This window comes from Elaeis guineensis, chromosome 1 (assembly GCF_000442705.2).
Source record: "Elaeis guineensis isolate ETL-2024a chromosome 1, EG11, whole genome shotgun sequence".
Taxonomy (NCBI): domain Eukaryota; kingdom Viridiplantae; phylum Streptophyta; class Magnoliopsida; order Arecales; family Arecaceae; genus Elaeis; species Elaeis guineensis.
This window is the reverse complement of record NC_025993.2, coordinates 177,016,365-177,035,689: the sequence shown is the minus strand read 5'-3', so window position 1 is coordinate 177,035,689 and position 19,325 is coordinate 177,016,365. Positions and strand designations below refer to the sequence as shown.

General features: G+C 37.5%; 2 protein-coding genes and 1 non-coding gene across 5 annotated transcripts; 1 reads left to right on the top strand and 2 right to left on the bottom strand.

The window, feature by feature from the left end:
* Positions 1–1,088: 1,088 nt before the first annotated feature.
* Positions 1,089–1,160, bottom strand: TRNAP-AGG (transfer RNA proline (anticodon AGG)). Its single transcript has one exon. It is a non-coding gene; the product is annotated as a tRNA-Pro (tRNA).
* A 120-nt stretch (positions 1,161–1,280) lies between these two features.
* LOC105039817 (uncharacterized) lies at positions 1,281–10,645 on the top strand. 2 transcript variants are annotated; one of them, XM_010916100.4, is made up of 9 exons: positions 1,282–1,443; positions 1,582–1,670; positions 1,746–2,354; positions 2,885–5,550; positions 5,658–5,927; positions 6,071–6,151; positions 9,934–10,045; positions 10,151–10,217; positions 10,305–10,645. In XM_010916100.4, the coding sequence occupies exons 2-9, from the start codon at positions 1,607–1,609 to the stop codon at positions 10,402–10,404; spliced, it is 3,969 nt and encodes a 1,322-aa protein (XP_010914402.1). In that variant the 5' UTR covers positions 1,282–1,443; positions 1,582–1,606; the 3' UTR covers positions 10,405–10,645. The 2 variants fall into 2 exon arrangements, with proteins under 2 accessions (XP_073105852.1, XP_010914402.1); XM_073249751.1 differs by lacking the exon at positions 6,071–6,151 and having other exon boundaries at positions 1,281–1,443.
* A 1,766-nt stretch (positions 10,646–12,411) lies between these two features.
* LOC105039816 (uncharacterized) lies at positions 12,412–15,404 on the bottom strand. Of its 2 annotated transcripts, none has more exons than XM_010916098.4 (2): positions 14,974–15,404; positions 12,412–13,603 (listed from the first exon to the last, which is right to left on the bottom strand). In XM_010916098.4, exons 1-2 carry the CDS (start codon positions 15,327–15,329, stop codon positions 13,573–13,575), a joined length of 387 nt encoding a protein of 128 aa, XP_010914400.1. In that variant the 5' UTR covers positions 15,330–15,404; the 3' UTR covers positions 12,412–13,572. The 2 variants fall into 2 exon arrangements, with proteins under 2 accessions (XP_010914400.1, XP_010914401.2); XM_010916099.4 differs by having other exon boundaries at positions 12,412–13,576; positions 14,974–15,112.
* Positions 15,405–19,325: the final 3,921 nt, after the last annotated feature.

The following is a 19,325-nucleotide window of genomic DNA, read 5'->3' as shown; positions in this document are numbered from 1 at the left end:
TTTTTTAAATACGAAAAAAATTTATTTTGGAGAAGACCAAAATAAGAAGAGTTTATGAAAAAAAAAAAATTTTGTAGAAAGCTAAAATATTATATGAATTCAAAGTACACAGAGGTTTGTGCTTGAAGAAGGCTAAAGTGAAAAAAGATTCTAAAAATTCATTTTGTGAAAGGAGACCAAATTAATATTAGTTAAAGAATTAATTTGTTAAACTAGACCAAAAAATATGAGTTTAGGGGTGAGAGGTAATCTTAAACTTGTATGTTCTTATCCTCTAAATTCCTTGATCTCTTTTCACCAAAAAGCTTTTTTGAAAAAATAATTATATTTTAGCTTGCTTAAAAAATATATTTTTTGAAACTCTTCTCATTTTGGCATTCTTCGAAAGTAGTTTTTTTTTTTTTTTTTATAGTTGAACTAATGCGGTTTACACTGAATTAGAAATGTCTATACTACATATAAAAACAACCATAATGACTATTTTGAAATGAAAAATATTTCTTATTATTTATATTTATTAAAATTAAAAAAATATTATTGAAAAAGTAGTAAATAGAAATAAAAATATTTTTTTATTTTAAAATTATTATTCACTTGTATAGAAAGATGTTTTTAAGTTGGTAAAACCTATTACGATTATATATAAAAAGGCAAAATTAGTATCTTTAAGTACAAGAAAGAAATATTTTCTTAGTTCAAAATAATAATTTCTATATAAATAATTTTAAGTCAATAAAAAAAAATCAATTATAGATTAAGAAAATCAATATCTTCCAAATATGAAAAGAAATATTTGTCATTGCAAAAGAGTTATTTCTATGTATAGTACAAATACTTCTAATTTGGTATGGATTGCACTATTTCAAATATGAAAAAGATTTACCTTGCAAAAGGCCAAAATGAGAACAGTTTATTGGAAAAAAATTTACTTTTTACATAAAGTTAAACGGCTATACCAATTCAAAGTACATAAAGGTTTGTTTTTGAATAAGGCTAAAGTGAAAATAGTTGTAAAAAAGTTTTATTTGTGAAAGGAGACAAGAAAATACAAACTAAAAGGTTAATAGGTGACCAAAAATCTAAGTTTGGGGGCATTCCGAGAATTGAACTCGGGACCTCTCGCACCCTAAGCGAGAATCATACCACTAGACCAAATGCCCGCCGCATAAGGTGGCGACCTAATAATTATTAATAAAATTTTCATGCCTTCGCACTACGTCCAACCAAACCCAGCTTTCGCCCTCTTGCTGTGCTCCTCTCAACCGCCGCCTTTTCTTCTTTGCCCCCGGACTCTTCCCGCCCTCCCCTTTTTTAATACCAAATCCCACCTCTTCATCCCCAAAACCCTCTTTTCTTTTCTTTTTCCTTTTATCTCTCTCTCTCTCTGTTTAGTCCTTACAGATTCCGATCTCCTCTCCGTTACATCGCCCTCTTCTCAGAAAGGTCATCAATTTCCGTTTTCTTCAATTTCCCCCGATTTATCACCTATCCCCTCTCGCTTTCAGTTTTCCTCTTCTTTTTTTTCCTTGATTTTTCTGCAATCTATCACTGATTTCTTCTTTCTTGTGATGAGTTCTTCAGTTTGATCCGGTCTGGGCCGATCCCCATGGTTTTCGCCGGGGATCACGAAGAGACTCAGGTCTTAGACGTCGATTCCCCTCCGCTACCGGGTAATGCCCTAACTATTTGATCTTTAATCAGTTGAAATTTTCTGGAATCTCAATCGTCTTTCTGATTCCATCCAGGAGTTCGATCTGATGAGGAGACTGATGATGGTGGTCATGATGATGATGGTGATGGGGTGAGTCTTGATCAGGATATAATGCTGATGGGCGATACACTTCCAATCGAGAGCTTGAGAGAGGTTCCTAAACTATATGGTGAGACCCAAGCGCTGGATGACCCCGATAATGTTGCCGGCGATGAGGATGGGGGTGTCGATGGCTGGGGCAAGACGCAGTTGGTGGAGAGTGGTGATGAAGGGGCGGAGACGAAGGCAAATGACTGGGGCAAGACGCAGTTGGTTGATAGTGGTGATGAAAGGATGGACACGAATGACTGGGGCAAGACACAATTGGTTGATAGTGGAGATGAAAGAATGGACACGAATGACTGGGGCGAGACACAATTGGTTGATAGTGGTGATGAAGGGACGGAGATGACTGAGGTACTGAGCGGCGATGAAGGGTTGTCCGATGATGGGGCTACTCCTTGTGGAGAGAAGAGGAAAAGTGGAGGTATGGAGCTGGAGATGAAGAAAAGGGTGAATGGGGATGGTTTGTGCTCGGATGAACAAGGGCACGACAATGGTTTGGTGGATTTGGATGCTTCAACTGACGAAGACGATGGTGCAGGTCTGTTCTCTTTTGGGTTTTATGGGGCAATTTTATACTGCATTACTTTGTTGTCGTTCAATGCTTGGGGTTTGAGTTTGGTTTTACTTTAACTGATATATTTGGGAATAGAAAGATTTGATTTTGACACTTATAATTTCTTTGCTATTGTTTTATTAGATAGTATGTGTTTCATGAATGGTTGTGAGGCATTACTCATTCTGCTTCTAAGCTTCTCAATTTTGTTTTATTTTTTTGCCTCTCGGCATCAATTTTGATTTTCATTTAATTCTTTTGATTGATATTGATATGAATAACTGGACCTAATTTTAACACTTTGATTACCTTGAAGTATGAAGGCTGCTCTACTTGCTTTAGAATCTTTTCTTTTGATGCAAGTGCCGTAAATTCTGTATTCACATTCTTTATTTTTTCAGCCCTTCTAAAGCACTGGAAGCCAATGTTTAATCAACTTGTAACCATAAATGTGGCACTTGTAGTAAGCTTGTGTTTTACACTGACATTCCATACCTTTGCACCTTCACACTTAGGAAGTTCAAGGAGGACCTTCACTGCAGTTCGTATAGCATCACTGCGGTCTTCTGGTCTTGCTGCTGCTCGCAAATTTGACTCTAAGATAAGTGGTGCTGAGTCAAAATCTTTGCTTAGTAATGCTCAATGTAGTAAAGAGCAAAATGGTGTTTTAGGTGGACAGGCTGGTGATATGGCCACTGGGAGGGATCTGTGGCCAACTGAAGCAGGTGAATTAGACCTGAACCATGAGATTGAGAACTCCCATGGGTGTATTCAGGACTGCAATAAAAATGGGATCAACACAACAGTGAAAAAACTTTTTTATGAAGTGACACCTTCCGAGGAGGATAAAACCACAGTTAAGACTGACAACATTGTTGGAAAAGGGGACTTGCCTCTTTCACTCCCAACTGATTCTGCTCTTGCAGGATTAAGCTATGTTGAGTCACAAGAACCTGGTGATCTGTCCCAAGCTAATGCTTTAGAGATTGTAGATAAGTTTCTTTCTGTTAATTATATGGAATCATCTCAAGAAGCTAACACTCGAAAAGCAACGGATATGGTGAAGTCACCGCCCATTTCCAGTACAAAAGGAGCTCAGTGTTTGGCTGAAAAGACTGATCATAGAAGTCCAGTTGGAAAGGCAGGAATCTTTGACTGGATTGACAGTCTTGAGGATGAGGGTGGAGGTGAATTCTTCAGCAGAAGAAAAGATTCCTTTTTTGAAAGCAAAAGCAGTTCACGAAAATCACAAAGCCATCCCCTAAAGGCTAGACATCCTATCTCTGAAGTAACCAGAGGTGCATTTGATAAGAGTGGTGAGAAGGAATGTGCGAACCCTGATGGCAGGAAAATAACAATGTTCGCCCATTCAGATTCAAGATTGAAGATGCACAATTCGACAACAAGTAAAGTGATACGTATTTCTGAAACAAAGACAAAGAAGAGTCTTTTCAAGGATATGGATGAACAATCAAACCCAAAATCTCTAAAGCAGCATCCGCAAGCAACTGATGTTGAGGGTGGTATTGAAGGTTTATATGATGTTGGCCCTGATACTCAAATGGCAGCTGAAGCTATTGAGGCCTTAGTTCATGCACCTCCTGTTGATTATGTAGAGGAGGAGAATCAACATGTAGTATCAGAACATTTGAATGAGAATTCCAGAAAAGGTCTAAGTAGAAAGACGACTTCATCAAAGAAAGATTTTCTCCGAAAAAGGGCTTCTGTTACCGATTTAGAAGGCACCATAACACGATCTAAACATAGAAGGATGCTTCATACCAAATCAAGGAGAGTGGGAAGCCCAAGTTTTTCTAGAGAAAACTCAAGTAGATCAAGAATGAAAAAGTGTTCAGATGACAAAAGGAGGAAAACAAAATCAAAGAGGGAAGTGTGGAATCAAGAGGTGCAATTAAATGCTACAAGTTTGGTCAATGGAAATGCCTCATCCAGATCTCTCAAGGGAGAGAAGACCCAAGGTGCAATGGATGGAACTTTCAGTAAAGAGGCTGACAAATGTCACAGTCCACTGACATCAGATGGCCAGCCTTCAGTGCACAAGGAGTTCACGCCAGGGGAGTATCATGTGAATGCTACACCCGTTGCACATCGAACCAGGCATTCCAAAAGACTCAACTTATCAAAAGACACTGAAGTTTCATCTAGTGAATACAGGAAGGATATAAACAAGCCAACAAGAAGAATTATTCCTGGGTCCATGGAAAGACAGGATATGCTTGTTCTCAATCCATCTGGACCATTGAATGCCAGAAAAGGAAGTGTGGATATGGGTCCGGATCAAACTGCCAGGGTCGAAAGGACTTCTACATTGCATACTACCATGCAGAATATTGAGAGGCTACAAGAAGATGAACTTGAAAACAGTTCTATGATAAAAGATGCTTCTAACCACCCTAAACGGAGGAGAACCGGTCAGATTACTTCAGGTAACCCAAACATGACCAGCAACTTGAACGAACCATCTATACCAGATGACTGTTTGCTGGCAACAAATAAGCAGTCCTGCAAACAACAAGGAAGAAAAAAGGTCTTTATCAGAAGTGTTTCTGAAATTTTAGATGCTGCAAAGCGGAAAAGAAGATCTGTTTTCACACGCATAACATATCAAGCTGATGGAAGGCCTTCTGTTCCAGGAGAATCATCGTTAGTATCTGGTGTGAGAACAAGGTCGTCTTCATCCAAACCATATTCAGAAAAGGATTCCAAGGGATGTTTTTCTAGGCCAGTTTCACATGAAGCTTGTTCAGCTGATGCAGCTAATAATTGTTCCAGTGGTGTCATAAGCACTGGAGAGCATCCTAAAGAAGCAGCATTACCTAAGCACGGTGTATATTCTACACCTCATGTTGAAGATGCTGAAGAACATGCCAAACCAGAAGGGACACCTAAAGAACAGGTTCAGCAATCTGGTTTAACATGCAAATCTTCTTCAAAGAATGTAGATGCAGTTTCTCCTGTTTGTGTGGCTCAAGATCCTCCTAGAACATGCAATAAAGGTTTATCAAAGTCACTATTTCTCAGAGAACTTCATAGACTGAAAGCCACTGAAGCAGCTTCAACTCCGGCTCTGAAAGATTTGCGAAGAAGAAAAGATATGGGCAGTGTTCGTGTTTTGTTCAGCCATCACTTGGATGAGGATATAATCAAGCAGCAGAAAAAGGTTACTTATGCTATTATCATTTCTCTGTCTTCTGATTATTTCTTCAATTGATTTGCATTATGAGCAAGTTCATGGCATGCGTTAACTGTGCCAGATTTTGATTGTAGATTTTGGGACGCTTAGGAGTGCCTATTGCATCTTCGATTTCAGATGCTACACATTTTGTCACGGATAAGTTTTTTCGCACAAGGAATATGCTAGAAGCAATTGCTTTTGGTAAACCAGTGGTTACTCATTTATGGCTTGAAAGCTGCGGACAAGCAAGCTGTTTTATTGATGAGAAGAATTACATATTGCGAGATGCTGAGAAGGAAAAGGAGATAGGATTTTGCATGCCTGTTTCGTTGGCTTGTGCATGCCAAAGTCCACTCTTGCAGGTAGTTGCTGATCCTTGTTGAATTAGTGAAGCTAGATTTGCCGATTACTTGACACAGACTATAATATTCTGGGCATGCAGCTATTTTCATTATTGATATTTTATAGATTGTTTTAAGCCTTCATTCTTCATAACTCATTGTAGGGCAAAAGAGTGTTCATAACTGCAAATGTAAAACCTACTCTAGAGATTATTACAAGCTTGGTTAAGGCAGCTCATGGCCAGGTACATACATTTATATTTCCGAGGTTGTTTTTTTTTTTTTTTTATTGACTTCCATTTTAGTTTTTGTTGTTTCTTAGATTCATCAACACTGTACTATGCTGAGAAGATCTTTGAAAGTGAAAAATACTGTGTGAAGTATAATATTCTGAGATCTAGTTTAGGATTTACGGTTGGTCTCTTGTCCCCTTTGATATCGGAGTAATGCTATGGGGTGCTAGTTTTATGCACATGAAAAGTTTCTCCTGCCACATCACACAGGAGCATTGGTGTTACTCGGGGATTTAGTGAGATAGACAAGGGTGGTTAGTTACTGAGTTGCCAGGCTAGCGATAGTAGATTCAGCGAACTTTTAGCATGAACTTAACAGGCACCATAAAGAATTGTCCTTGATATTATTGACATCGGTCACGTTGGCTAAGAATTGTGGTGTGTTTTGTTAGAAAGTTGTGCAGGATTTACTAGCTTTGGAATCATCCTTCAAGATCTATCATTAGAATCATCTAAATTGTGTGATAAGGCTATCTCTGGTTCTGGGCTGTCACTGCATAAGCGGTGAAATGGTGTCCCTATTATGGGTTTTTAATCCAAAAAGCATTTGCAACTTGGATCAAGCCTAAGGGAAAACATTAGGAAAATACTAGAACATGGTCAGTATTTATTCTCTCCCAACTAAAGTTCGCCATTTCGGTATCGGATCCCGTATCTGTACCATCCTATTATAGTGTCGGTACATCTGATAGGTTATGGTCGGTAGGCATTGATACTGATCAATGTGGCAAACCTGGCTTCCAATTGACCTAGTTTAACCTTGATAAACTTACTTTATTAAAAAGTTGGAATAATTTTTTTTAAAAAAAAAACTTATCCAGTGTTGTCAAGGCAGTCCGAGCACTTGCATAGGCTCACAGGCAAGGTGAGGAAGACTTGGAGCACCTCAACAATCCCCAGGCAAGATGACTTTACTAAGACAATGCCTAGGCAAGCACTTGGTACAAAGCAAGAGGTGTTTGGACAGGCATCTTTTCTATGTCCAGCTCTATTCTTCCAATCCGCTTTTTCGCCTTTTCTTTTAGAGCTCTGTTGGTTTAATTTTGAGGGTCATTTTGTTCTATTGGAGTCCTTGTAAATCAAGGGCTATTCTAGAATGTCAAATAATTTACTATTTTATGCTGTGTTGTTTAGAAACATGAAATATATTTTGGGAAATGGTACTTTGCTATCATGTTTGAATTTTGAAGCTAAATAGGATAGCCAATGGTTTCTTTTGCTGGTTTTTCCTTAAAAATATGATATAGGAAGTGGTATTTCTATATGGTGTTTTGGTAGAATGTGAAACAAGATATCTAATGTTCAAGATAATTATGATTTTTGACGTTGAACTTGAATATCTAATCTTATAATGCTTGTATTGCTTTCTTATACATAAAATGTATATTTCTTCATAAATTAATGTCTTGTTTTCTTCGGGTGAGTGCCTCTTTGGTGCCTAGCGCTGCAAGTCGCCTTAAGGGTGTCTTTTGCTTTTGGCAACCTTGAGGTGATCCTGGATTTTGTATCCAAAAAAATGACCTGGTTAACATAGTTTTACTATTGCTCGGGTGAACAAAGCTTAGTCTCTGAGTTTGAATCAGTGTCCTAGCACTGAGTGGAAGATCCCGCCAAAATGGGGATGTGAAAGAGATGGAAGAGGAATGAGATGGGATTAAAGAGTTGCATGTCTAGCAAGGCAACAGTGTTCAGGCTTCAAATAGCCAGCTGGTTAGCATCTCAGCAATGATTTAGCCCCACCAATAACACACCAAACAAATTCTTCTTTTCCCCCTTCTTTTTCAACAAAGTGGTGTATTGCTACCATTTTCAGTTGAGATCCATGGATACAGTCCACCTTTGCTCGTCAATCAATCATCATTTTGTGGCATATACCCTATGAGCAAGCAAAAGAAGAATTCTTTTTTCTTTTTAAGTTCATAAGTGTAAAATAATGGAGAATAAGTTTTTATTGCTTTTGCAATTGTATGGACTGATGGTGTCTCTAGTATCCACATTAGTTGGCATCAATCATAGATTGAGCATTGTGCTTCTCCATGGATATAATATTGGTGGGTTTTCTTTTGAGGGAATCTTGGTGAAAAACTTGAATTGCATGATTACCCTTTCTTGAGGAGTGGGCATAACCACAGCAGAAACAACATTAACTGAGGCTAGCGCTGAGCCACACGAGGGGTATGAACACATAACACCAGCCCTACAACCTGTGCTCGTTGATGGAAGAGTCATTGCAAACATGTGGATTATTTAAGGATGAGAGATTTCATACTAATGCGGCTCCACCATTAGTATTTAGTACCATATGAATGGTCGCACTCCTCCATTATATCCTGATTGGATTAGACTCCCATATAGATAAAACTCCATCTCGTTATGCTCCCTAAGCCCCCTTTATAGGTGGCCGTGCACGAAATAGCCTCTAGGGCATATATGGTGCACATAACCAAAAATTTAAACCCACTAGTTTAATGGCATGTGCATTGAGATGAAATCTTTCTTATAACTTTAAATTTATATCTTTTAGTGATTATGATCTTTACAACAGTAAGGCCTGCCATGTTGTATGGTTCAAAGTGTTGGGTAAAGAACATATATGAAAACAAGTTAAATGTAGCAGAAATAAGAATATTAAGATGGATATGTGGTAAAACTAGAAAGGATGAAATAAGAAATGAATATATTAGAGGAGCTATCGGAGTTGCACAAATAAGAACAAAGTGATGGAAAATAAATTGAGATGTTGGGAGTATGAACAGGAACAATGAAGATCTAGGATGCTCCATTAAGGAGAGGTACTTTGGTTTGTCTTAAAGATGGTAAGAAAAGAAGGGGGAAGAAATAAGATAACATGAATGGAAATAGGGAGAAAGGTTTGGAGAAACTTGGAATAATATTAGAAGTGGTCCTAAGTAGAAATACTTGGCAAACGAGGATCCATAAAGCCAACACCAAATAGTTGGGAGAAGGCTTTATGGTCACAATTGTGATCTTTCCCATTTACTAAACTATATATTGAACAATCTATCTTGTAACCTGAAGTTATGATACTAAGTACATCTCTACACAGAGCAACCATGTGGAAAACCGGCCCACTCAACCAACTTAGCGTTGCATCTCTTGTGCATTGTAAGCCTGATTAACTCATTGCTTGATAAAGGGAAGGAGTTGTGAGGCGGTAATGACTTGATTTTTTCTGAAGACCTTGTAGTTTACTGTCAATTGGTGCTGGTAGCACATGGTGCCATCATAGATCTTTTGGACTGTAACCTGTTGGTGCGGGTGAACAGAGAGAATGAAGTAACTAACATGTGCAAGACTTAAGGGCATGCCATGATAAAATCACAATTATTTTTTGATTCCATGTGCTCTCCATAACTAGAAGTTATAATCATTTAGAAGTTCGTCTTGGGATGTGTTTGTATTTTCTTTGGAGATGGAAAATTTATGCTCAATTAATGATGTTTTGCAACTAAAAGATCTCCAAGCACTTTCCATTTCTCAAGCTCCAATATATGCCCAACTATATGTTCCAAATTATCTTATTAAACAGATTTTTACCCTTACACAAGTTAAAATGCTATCATTTCCTCCAGTTGGGGAGATGGGAAACTGCAGGCAAGAAACTGGCATATAGTCTGTCGACATAGTTGGTGTGATGTATCATTTTACTCTTTCATAAACACTGCACCTTATGTCTGCATATGTAGTAAAAGACAATTTAAATCTTTATTCAGCCAATGGAGAGAATTGGGAGATCTGCAATGAAGGAAGAAAAAGTGCCAGATGATCTTTTGGTAATTTCTTGTGAAGAAGATTATTCCATCTGCATACCTCTCCTTGAGAAAGGTAATTTTTTTTTATTTTTTACTTGCTTATTTCAAACTGTACTGCTGGACAAACGGTTTTCTCAGAAAGCCAATATCTCATCATTCATGTGGATTCAACATTCAGGAGCAGGGGTTTTCAGCTCGGAGCTTTTACTAAATGGTATAGTCATCCAGAAGCTGGAATACGAGAGGTTAGTGCTGCACCATTTGTACTTTTTCATCACGCACAGCTAACAACTTTCTTGAGTCCAATTTTCTTGTGTTCCCGTAATCTCCAGACATCGACTCTTTTTGGATCATGTTAAACAAACCCGCTCGACAATATGGTTAAGACACAAAGATGGAGACCAGTTTCTTCCTGTCAACAAGTGTGCATAGCTAGCTCCCCTAAATGTTGAAGCTCTCTACATCTATTTCATCAGCTCTTTGTGGAGGGATTTCATTAAATTAAGAGCTAAGTTAACGGTACTGGGTTAAGATAATGCAGGGTGTATTGTATGTATTAAATACGTCTCTGCATTTATCTTTTGTTTCCCTTTTTTTATCTTATGAAGATGTAAATTAGGTATTCCATTTTTAATTATAGTGTCTAGTCCTCTCCAAGAGGATTTTTGTTAAATCTGCACCTTTCTCTGCATGACCCGTAATCATGATATCGTTCCTAAGGTGAAAAAGGTGAGCTTCCTAATGACTAAGCTTGTATTGTATTGAGATGGCTGTTTCTTCCTTTTTCCCTTGAATTTTTTCCTGGAGAGGTGGTGATTTTTGTGAATCCTTAAAACCGCGGATCATGTTGCTAGATTAAGATGGACTTGTCAAATTTGTTTGTTTTTGAAGAACGGTCCTTTGTTTTCCTTTCCTCCCTTGCTCTCTGATATTAGATTCCTTTCTATTCAGGCGAACAAAGCACAAAAAATGCCACTCATATGGTTCCTGTAGCTACTTCCAAAGGAGTGTGATCATGAAAAAATTTTTGGGTGCACTAAGCAGGGGCTAGTAACATCCAGAGATCTGCTGAAACTGACGATTCTTGTAAGCAGGTCTTTTTGGTGCCCAGAACCTTAAAAGTAGGATGGTGCGGCAAGGTAGGATAAGAGATTGGCCCTTGTGTGTGAAATGCGACACTTATCCTTGTGAATGCTCCTCGGTAGTTTAAAGGTGTAATCGGGTTTCTTCTCTCACTCTGAGGATTTTACACGGTACAAGCATTGTTGGAATTGGAGCCGCTTCTCGCTTGCAATGGTGGGTTTCGAAGAAGGAACGGTTCTTCCAATCCATAATGCAGCGGCTAGTTCTTTCTGAGGAGGACAAGCTTCCCACAGCAAACCTGGCAAACGCCAGGATGGCTGCCTTGTGCATGCCTGCTCCTAGATCATGGATGTTGGGTGCAAAACACTAGGACTGATGACAGATCTTGCAGGTGTAATTGAAAGGAAGCATAGCTCCCCCTCTAGAGCAACATTATGATAACAAACTTTGAACTTAGGCCTTTTTTTTTTTTTAATTATTTTTAAAAAAAAAACTCAAATATCTCCCTCGGGATAAAATGAAAGAAGCAAATTGCTGGGGTACGAACTGTTTGTCGTATGCAAAAATTCTAACATTCGTATCGACATCAGTTCATCTAGGCACCTCTCTTTTTTCGGTATGTATTTTAATCGAACATCAGATTAACGGTAGAGAGTGTTTAGTTCGTAACTGAAATCGAAATGGAAATAAAAATCAGAATAGTTTGAAATCGGAATGATCAAATCTTCTGAAGCATTTGGTTCATGATCGAAATTGGAATGAAAATTTAAATCCATAGAGAAAAGTAAGGATTGAATTTTATATAGATTGAGATATTCCCATTCCATCCTGAAATCGAAATTGGAATGAGACTCTTCCTAATCAAATAGTTGAAATAAGAGTCACTCATTCCGATTTTGATTTCAGATCCCCACTCCCCCCAACCAAATATTCCGTACATATTGTTTAGATTGAGGGTACATGGAGGTTCACAAGGAGAAGAAAGAGGAGGGTAAAGAATAAATCCCTGTTTGATCAAATTTTTTGAGAAGTAAAGAAGGATAGAGAAGGATTCTCTCAACTCCTCCATACCCCTCACTTACTCAATTTTCTGTACCCCCGATTTGAAGTGTAATGAAAGAAAAAATTTACGCTTAATTTTTATTTTCCTAATTTATCTTTAATAAAATTTTAAAATTACAACTAGACCATTATATATTCTATCTTCCCAACCGTCCCTTTGCTCTTCGCACTACTCAGAAACTCTATAGCCGTCCCTTCGCCTGCAGGCACATAAATCTAAATATCACGATCTTTAGAAGGCAGATTCGAGATTCACGATCTTTGTCAAAATATCACAAACATTAAACAGTACACTTGAAAAAGATGACATATTTGTCAAAATATATATAAAAATTCTTCTACCACTCTCTTATCCCCTTTATCCAAACAAGGTTAAGATATGTATATTTCTTTACCCTTTCCTTCTCTTTCCAAACAAAAATTCATTAATTCTCTTATCCTTCCCTCCTCTCCCCTCCCCTTATGAGCTCTCATGTACCCTCAATCTAAACAAAGCCGTAGAGTCATCCCCTCCTACTTACATTATTGTGTCTTACCTGTTCAATTACAAGGAAGCTGCGACCAAGTGCCAAGTATCTGGTTGGCACTTGGTCGCAGCAGGAGAACGAAACTAACGAGCAAGGAAAGAGCCAAGTATCTGGTTGACGGTCTGGCCATGTAGACAGATTACAAATGGTAGATCTCAAACGCTGGCACCGGCATATTACCACTGTATTGCTCAAAAAAAGACAGATTACAGATACAGATAAAAACCTCACAAAGAAGCAACCGAAAGACAATAGAGCATGAAACAGAAACACGATCGTTTGCACCAGCAGGCTAAATGAGTTCATCTCATTTTACCCTGAAGCTAATCTCATTTACCATGAGACAAGTTAGCATGCTTGTACGCTATGCTCTCTCCTTCCCAGGAACGGTAAAACCAAGAGTAATAGGAAACATATGACAATTGAGATGCAAGAGAATGAAAATTGAAACTCAATTCTACGATATAATGTCTTCAACTTGCAAGAAGTCCTCAAATACCTCATCACTGTTTCATAGACACATCTATGTTTGAATCTACTAAGTAATTTTCAGAGCTGAACTCTGTTGGCAAAAAATATGCTCAACTGGAGCTTAATAAAGATGGATCTTTTGAATGGAAAATTGTAATTATTATTATTTTTATGTTGTTTTAATATAAACTGGTTTTTGAGAAATACAAACCAAATGAGTTGATGTGAAATCTATGCTCCAGACAAACAAACCTCTATTTTATTCCAACGTATGGGAACTGCTCAACCTAAGGCATTATGTCAATTGACAGGGCCACACCTTTGACATTTGTTGCATTATGAGGGTTTTTCAGATTCTTCATCAAGCTTTCTCCATGGATTAAGGGCTTCTTTGATAGCTTGAGCTTCAGGAGAGCTCTCCCATGCTCGCTTTTCTGACTCCAGAACAGTTACCTTATCATCTGCAAAAATGAGAGCACCCCATCATCCTGTGCATATGGTGGAAGTACAACTGTCAGGATTCAGAATCAATAGAGCAGCATTTGGTAGTCACAAGAAAATGGACACATAAGCATGCTGTCTCATTTCTACACTACTATTTTCAGCCTATATAATGGCACTCTTCTCGATTCCTAGCATGAAAATAGATGAGAAACATCAAAATTCATTATTGTTATTTTAATTATTTCACAATCCTGCTGCTTTTATCTGATGCATGATCACTATTGTACTTTCATTTAAACTTTGCTGCTGAAACCAGCAGTAATGTAGTATTAGGATTATCAGTGTTGCAGTCTGTAGTCACAAAAGGTGTAACATATATGATACACCATTCTAGCTTTATTCAAACTACTTTAATTCTAGGTCCATTCTTCATTCCTATGTGCATATAACTTTCTAAATGTTGAACAACTCCTAAACGTAGCAATCTGAAATAGCACATTTTGGAGCATGTTTAGAGTTGTCTCAAGTTAATGTTTAGACATGATACTGCACAAGCTTCTGGGAATAAAGTTTTGCCCAGGCTTGAAGCGGACCGATGTCAGATACTACCTCTGATCCTTGATTAAACTTGAAGGTATTACCTTTGTATCTTAATCCAGATGGCTGATCAGCTTAAAACAATCTCTACGAATTGTTTGACAATTTTATGTTTAATCTTATACAATAATATTATCAGTTTGTATTTGAGATTAAAAACATATTTTCTATAATTTTTTTACGAATTTTGTGTTTGGTCTTACACCTGTCAGTAATCAGATTTGTAATATTGACTCTTCTAAACTCTCCCTAGAATCTCAAGCCCTAGACTAGGAACTATTTCCTCACTAGCTTGCTCCTCCTCTACAACCTAAATCCAGACCTGCTTAACACCCTCATAAAAACTTCCCCACACCCAAACTTCTCCTGAGCCCCCACCCTCATCCCTACTCAGTCCACGATACAAATATACCAAGAAATCTACCTTCGAAACTCATTTTCACATAAATTTCAAATTCGATTTTCATCTTTTCATAACATAAATTTGTAAAGAACTTTGGCATCATGTTTTAATTTTAAGAAGTTGAAACACATAATGTTCTAATAACAAATGTTCTTTTGGAATAGACAAACCAACTCTCCTTTTAATAATTATGGCCCTAGAAATTTGACTCAAATGACCAAGGCCTCTCTTAAGCTTAGACACATTAGACATATCTACAATTATGTAATGCTAGAGGAAGCACACCCCCCACCCACCCCCCCCCCCAAAAAAAAAAAAAAAGAGTTCTTTTTCTCTCTTTGATCCCTGAATCAGAAGAAGACACAAGAAAGCAAGAGTGAGACAAGAAGAAGAAGAAAGGGAGGGGTCTCATACAGAAGCCGGTGTGGATCATGAAGAGCTCCATCGCGGCTCCACACGCCGCCGATACCGCAGCGATCTTCAGGTACCAATCCGAAAACTTCATCTGAAACACCCTCCGGCGGCCCGCTTCTTGCCTCAGATTTCTTCTGTTTTATCGTCTCCCCGCCAAGAAGTTCCAGCGAAACCGGCAGTGATAACTGGGCTAGCGAACACCCTTCAGAGCAGCAGGCGGCGAAAATGCTTACAAAGATTGTCCTCGTGGAGGCGGAGGGGACGGCGTGGAGGGGATAAAGGTGCCGCCGGCGTTCTCCGATGGGGTGTGGGCGGCGGCGGAGGCAAAGAAGTGGGCGGACGCCAAGCTTACCCATTTGAAGCTTATCTATTCCAAAATGGGATCCGACTAACGGAATATTTGCCGTCAGTCTGAATCGCTCCTATTTGCACCGATCGTACATACCTAAGTTTCATCTTACGGCCGACGCTGCCTTGTGCCGACTTCCAACCGGTTTATATTGTTGTAATATTATAATTAAAATAATGATAAATTAGATAAAAAATTTTATTTTATATTTTTAATTAAAAAAAAAATTTATTTGAGTTTAAATTAAAAATAATTTTTTATTTCAAATATAAATTAAAAATAATTTTTTATTTCTAATTGAAATGATCGTTATATCTTTATATCCTCGTACGATTATACAATAAGACAGTATTGTTTTACAATAATGCAGTACTGATTTATTATAAGATAGTGTTATTTTTTAATATCGCAGTATTGCTTTATAATACGTAACACAGTACTGATTTATAATAAGACAGTACTATTTTTTAATATCACAGTATTATTTTATAATACTGTAATATTATTTTATAATAAGAGAGTATTATTTTATAATAGTATTATATTACAATAAGACTGTATTATTTTATAATAAAGTAGTACTATATTATAATAAGAAAGTATTATTTTGTAATATCCTTACATCATAATAAGACACTATTATTTTATAATAAAATAGTATTATATTACAATAAGACAATACTATTTTCTAATATCGCATTGCAGTGTTGTTTTAGTATTGGTTTATAACTGCAGAGGTAATTTAGTCATTTATGTCAATTGGGGAGCTGCTTTTAAGTGAAACTCAATTGGGGAGCTACTTTTAATTTTAAACTCAAACAGAGAGTTTTCACTAGTTTATCCTTAAAATAATATATTAACTACAGTATGACTATTATTATACCATTGATATTATAATTTAGTATTCATAGTTTTCCAAAAATTATATTAGTATCTGTAATATGCCTCTGCTGGCATAATGTTGTAATATAGGTCATATTATTAAAATTATTGAAAGTTGGAAGAGAATATTGGCTAGATCCCAAAGAACTACATATGTGTAAAGCAAAATTTTGCAAGTTCTAAATTTTTTTGAATATATTTCAAATATTAGAGAGAAAAAAATTATTGAGTTAGTAATGCAAAGATAGATAATATAATAAGCGTAAAAGAGTCTTCTATGTCTTAACTCATCTTGAATGCCAAGAAAAAAAAAAGATTGAATTTATAAAAGAGACTCCAAATTAATTTTAAGCTAACACAAAAACCGACCCAATTTGATCGAGCTTGAATATATTTTAGTTAATATTATACATTTCAAATATACTTGCACTGAAATAAAGTTTAATTGGGATATTCTTTCATTTTTTGGATTGATAAATAAGCACTCATTTTTTCGATTGATAAACAAGCACTCATTTTAGTTTGACCGGGCTTGATTTAGTCTTGAGTTGATCGGCTTTGTTATCAAACAAATCAAATAGCATCCAGTTTGATTCGAGTTAAAATATATAGCTAGAAATTATTTTTGATCTAAGCTTGATTAGACCTAAGTTTTATCAAGCTCAACTTAGTAACAACCTAAAAGAGAGTGACATGTACGGTGGATGTAACCTTAAGATTTATGTAGATATATTTTAAATTATATTAATATATATAAGGAAGAAAATTTTAGAGAATGATATGCAATAAGCCTTTTATAATAACAAACAACCAAATAAACGTTAGTATAATAGAATTAGTTTCAACTTGTCTTAGTTATTAAAGAATCAATAAAAGAAAAATAAGTAATGATAGAATGCCCAATCTTGATATAAAACAATCTCTGTATCATATGATGGTCACAATTCAAGGTTTTACCCCTTTTTTCTTTGGGAGAGGGAGGTACCAAGGTGAGGCCCTTTAGAGTTTTTTTAAACTAAAACAAAAAAAAAAAAACTCGGTCTGAGTTTTTGATTGTTATCTCTTCTCTGATATTTAATGGTAGAAAATATTTGTATTTAACAGGTAAAATTGTTGCTAGAATTCTTTCATGGTCAAATTCAAAACAGAATAATATAGTTATTTCTAGTTGTTCCTTTTTAGTCAAACCCTTAGACACCCCACAAGAGATTCAAGCTATTCCACTAAATATCTTTCCTTTATATTGGTTTTGGGTCTTGAATATATACTCCTAGTAGCAATCTTAAATCTAAATGCCACAAAAATCTAGTTAGAAGGAGATTCTCAAATTGTTGTGTCCTGGTTATTTTCTTCTAATGATGGAAAGTATGATACTAATCCTTTCGTGCTAGATTTAAAAACCTGGAGGATGAGATACTCCTCCTTTATTGTTTCCCATATTCATAGGGAGGCCAACCAACTTGCAGATTGTACAGCTCGGGTGGCTATGACAGTGGATTTTCAAATTGAAAATGTTGCTCATCTTGATAGTCATGCTATTCAAATACTTATGAAATTACTTATCAAAGAGTGAGATAATAGTGTTAGTTGTGTTGGAGAATACCTACCGACCGACCGATCGATGGTCGGAGGGACCGACCGACCGACTGACGGCCGGAGGGACCGACCGACCGACTGACGGTCGGAGCGACCGACTGACGGGCGCCATCACCGGCCGATTAACGGCCCACTACCGACTGAGGATGTGTCAGTCGGGCATACTTCTCCCGACCGACTGAACCCAGAAGTCTGTTGGCCGACTCACGTAAGACTCGCCGACCAACAGAGAGGCCCGACGCCACTCAGCTGGCCACCGATCTAGGGTCGATCGACTCCTCCGATCGTCGTACAGCCGCCAGAGCTTGTCAGTTCTGACAGCAACATGCGGCACTGTCACCTAGGGGCATTGTCCCGCCTAGGGCATTGTCAACCCTAGTGATTTGACAGCCCCACGGCGACATGACGCTTTTACGGCGACTCTGACAGTCTACAGTGAGTTGACAATTCCTCAATTGTTCGCGTCATTAATGACGGCGCCATACCGTGCTCCACTATATAAATCGGGGAAGGCAACAGTGCAAGGGATCCCATCTCGATCTCTCCACTTCTCGACTTCGAATCCACAGGCTCGCTCCTCTCCCTCTCTCTCTCGATTGAGCTCTCTGTCTTCATTTCACTGTTGCCCAGTCACCTCTCTGACTTGACCGTCGGAGGGTCTCCGCCGGAGCCGCCTCCGGTCAGTGTGGACTTCTCTATTTTGCAGACGCACGTTCCCCGACGATCAGACGACGAGGCGATTGACCGCAACAAGTTGTATGTATAATATTGAGCTCTTCATCTATAGGTTCTATATGTTTATGACTGGTGCCACCTTACTGCTCGTCCCTATTGGACATCGCCATTCTTATGTCATTGGATTTTCTTGCTACTCGAGCCCTAGATTATATGATTCTACTCAAATTCCATGCTTACAAATAAAGAGTACATGATAGACTCCAAACTTGTAGCTCCGGGGTATATGTACGCCTGGTTCCTCCACACAATGTATAGTGGTTGTTCTTACTCAGGTATAAATTTAGAAACTTTATATAATGGTTCCTATGCATGCTTGGTTGTACATGTCCCAAGGCTCCAAATACTTCATTACTCTTTTCAACTCCTACGGAACTCTCAGCTGTGATGCCGCTGACTCACATATAAATGACATATTCTTCGACTTCATGAGCCACATCTCCATGCTGATTTTTTGATTGTTGTATTCCAACATACTAACAAGGATCTATTTCAATATAGTTTTCTTCTTTTTGTGTAGTCAACATATATTTTTTTTTAATGTAGTCAAAATATTATGTACAGTATTGCATGTTTAAATCTTGTTTTTGCTGACTGAGCCTGCTTTTGTGCTTGCTGGCTCTAGTTTTGTTTCACCCTTGTATTTATCAGTTTTCATTGAATAAGAGTTTCACACCTTACCATATATATACACACACACACTCTTGTAAATATTACTTATTACATATTTATTTTTAAAATTTCTATTGATATATCCCCTTAAATTAGTCTATTTTTATAATTATATCCC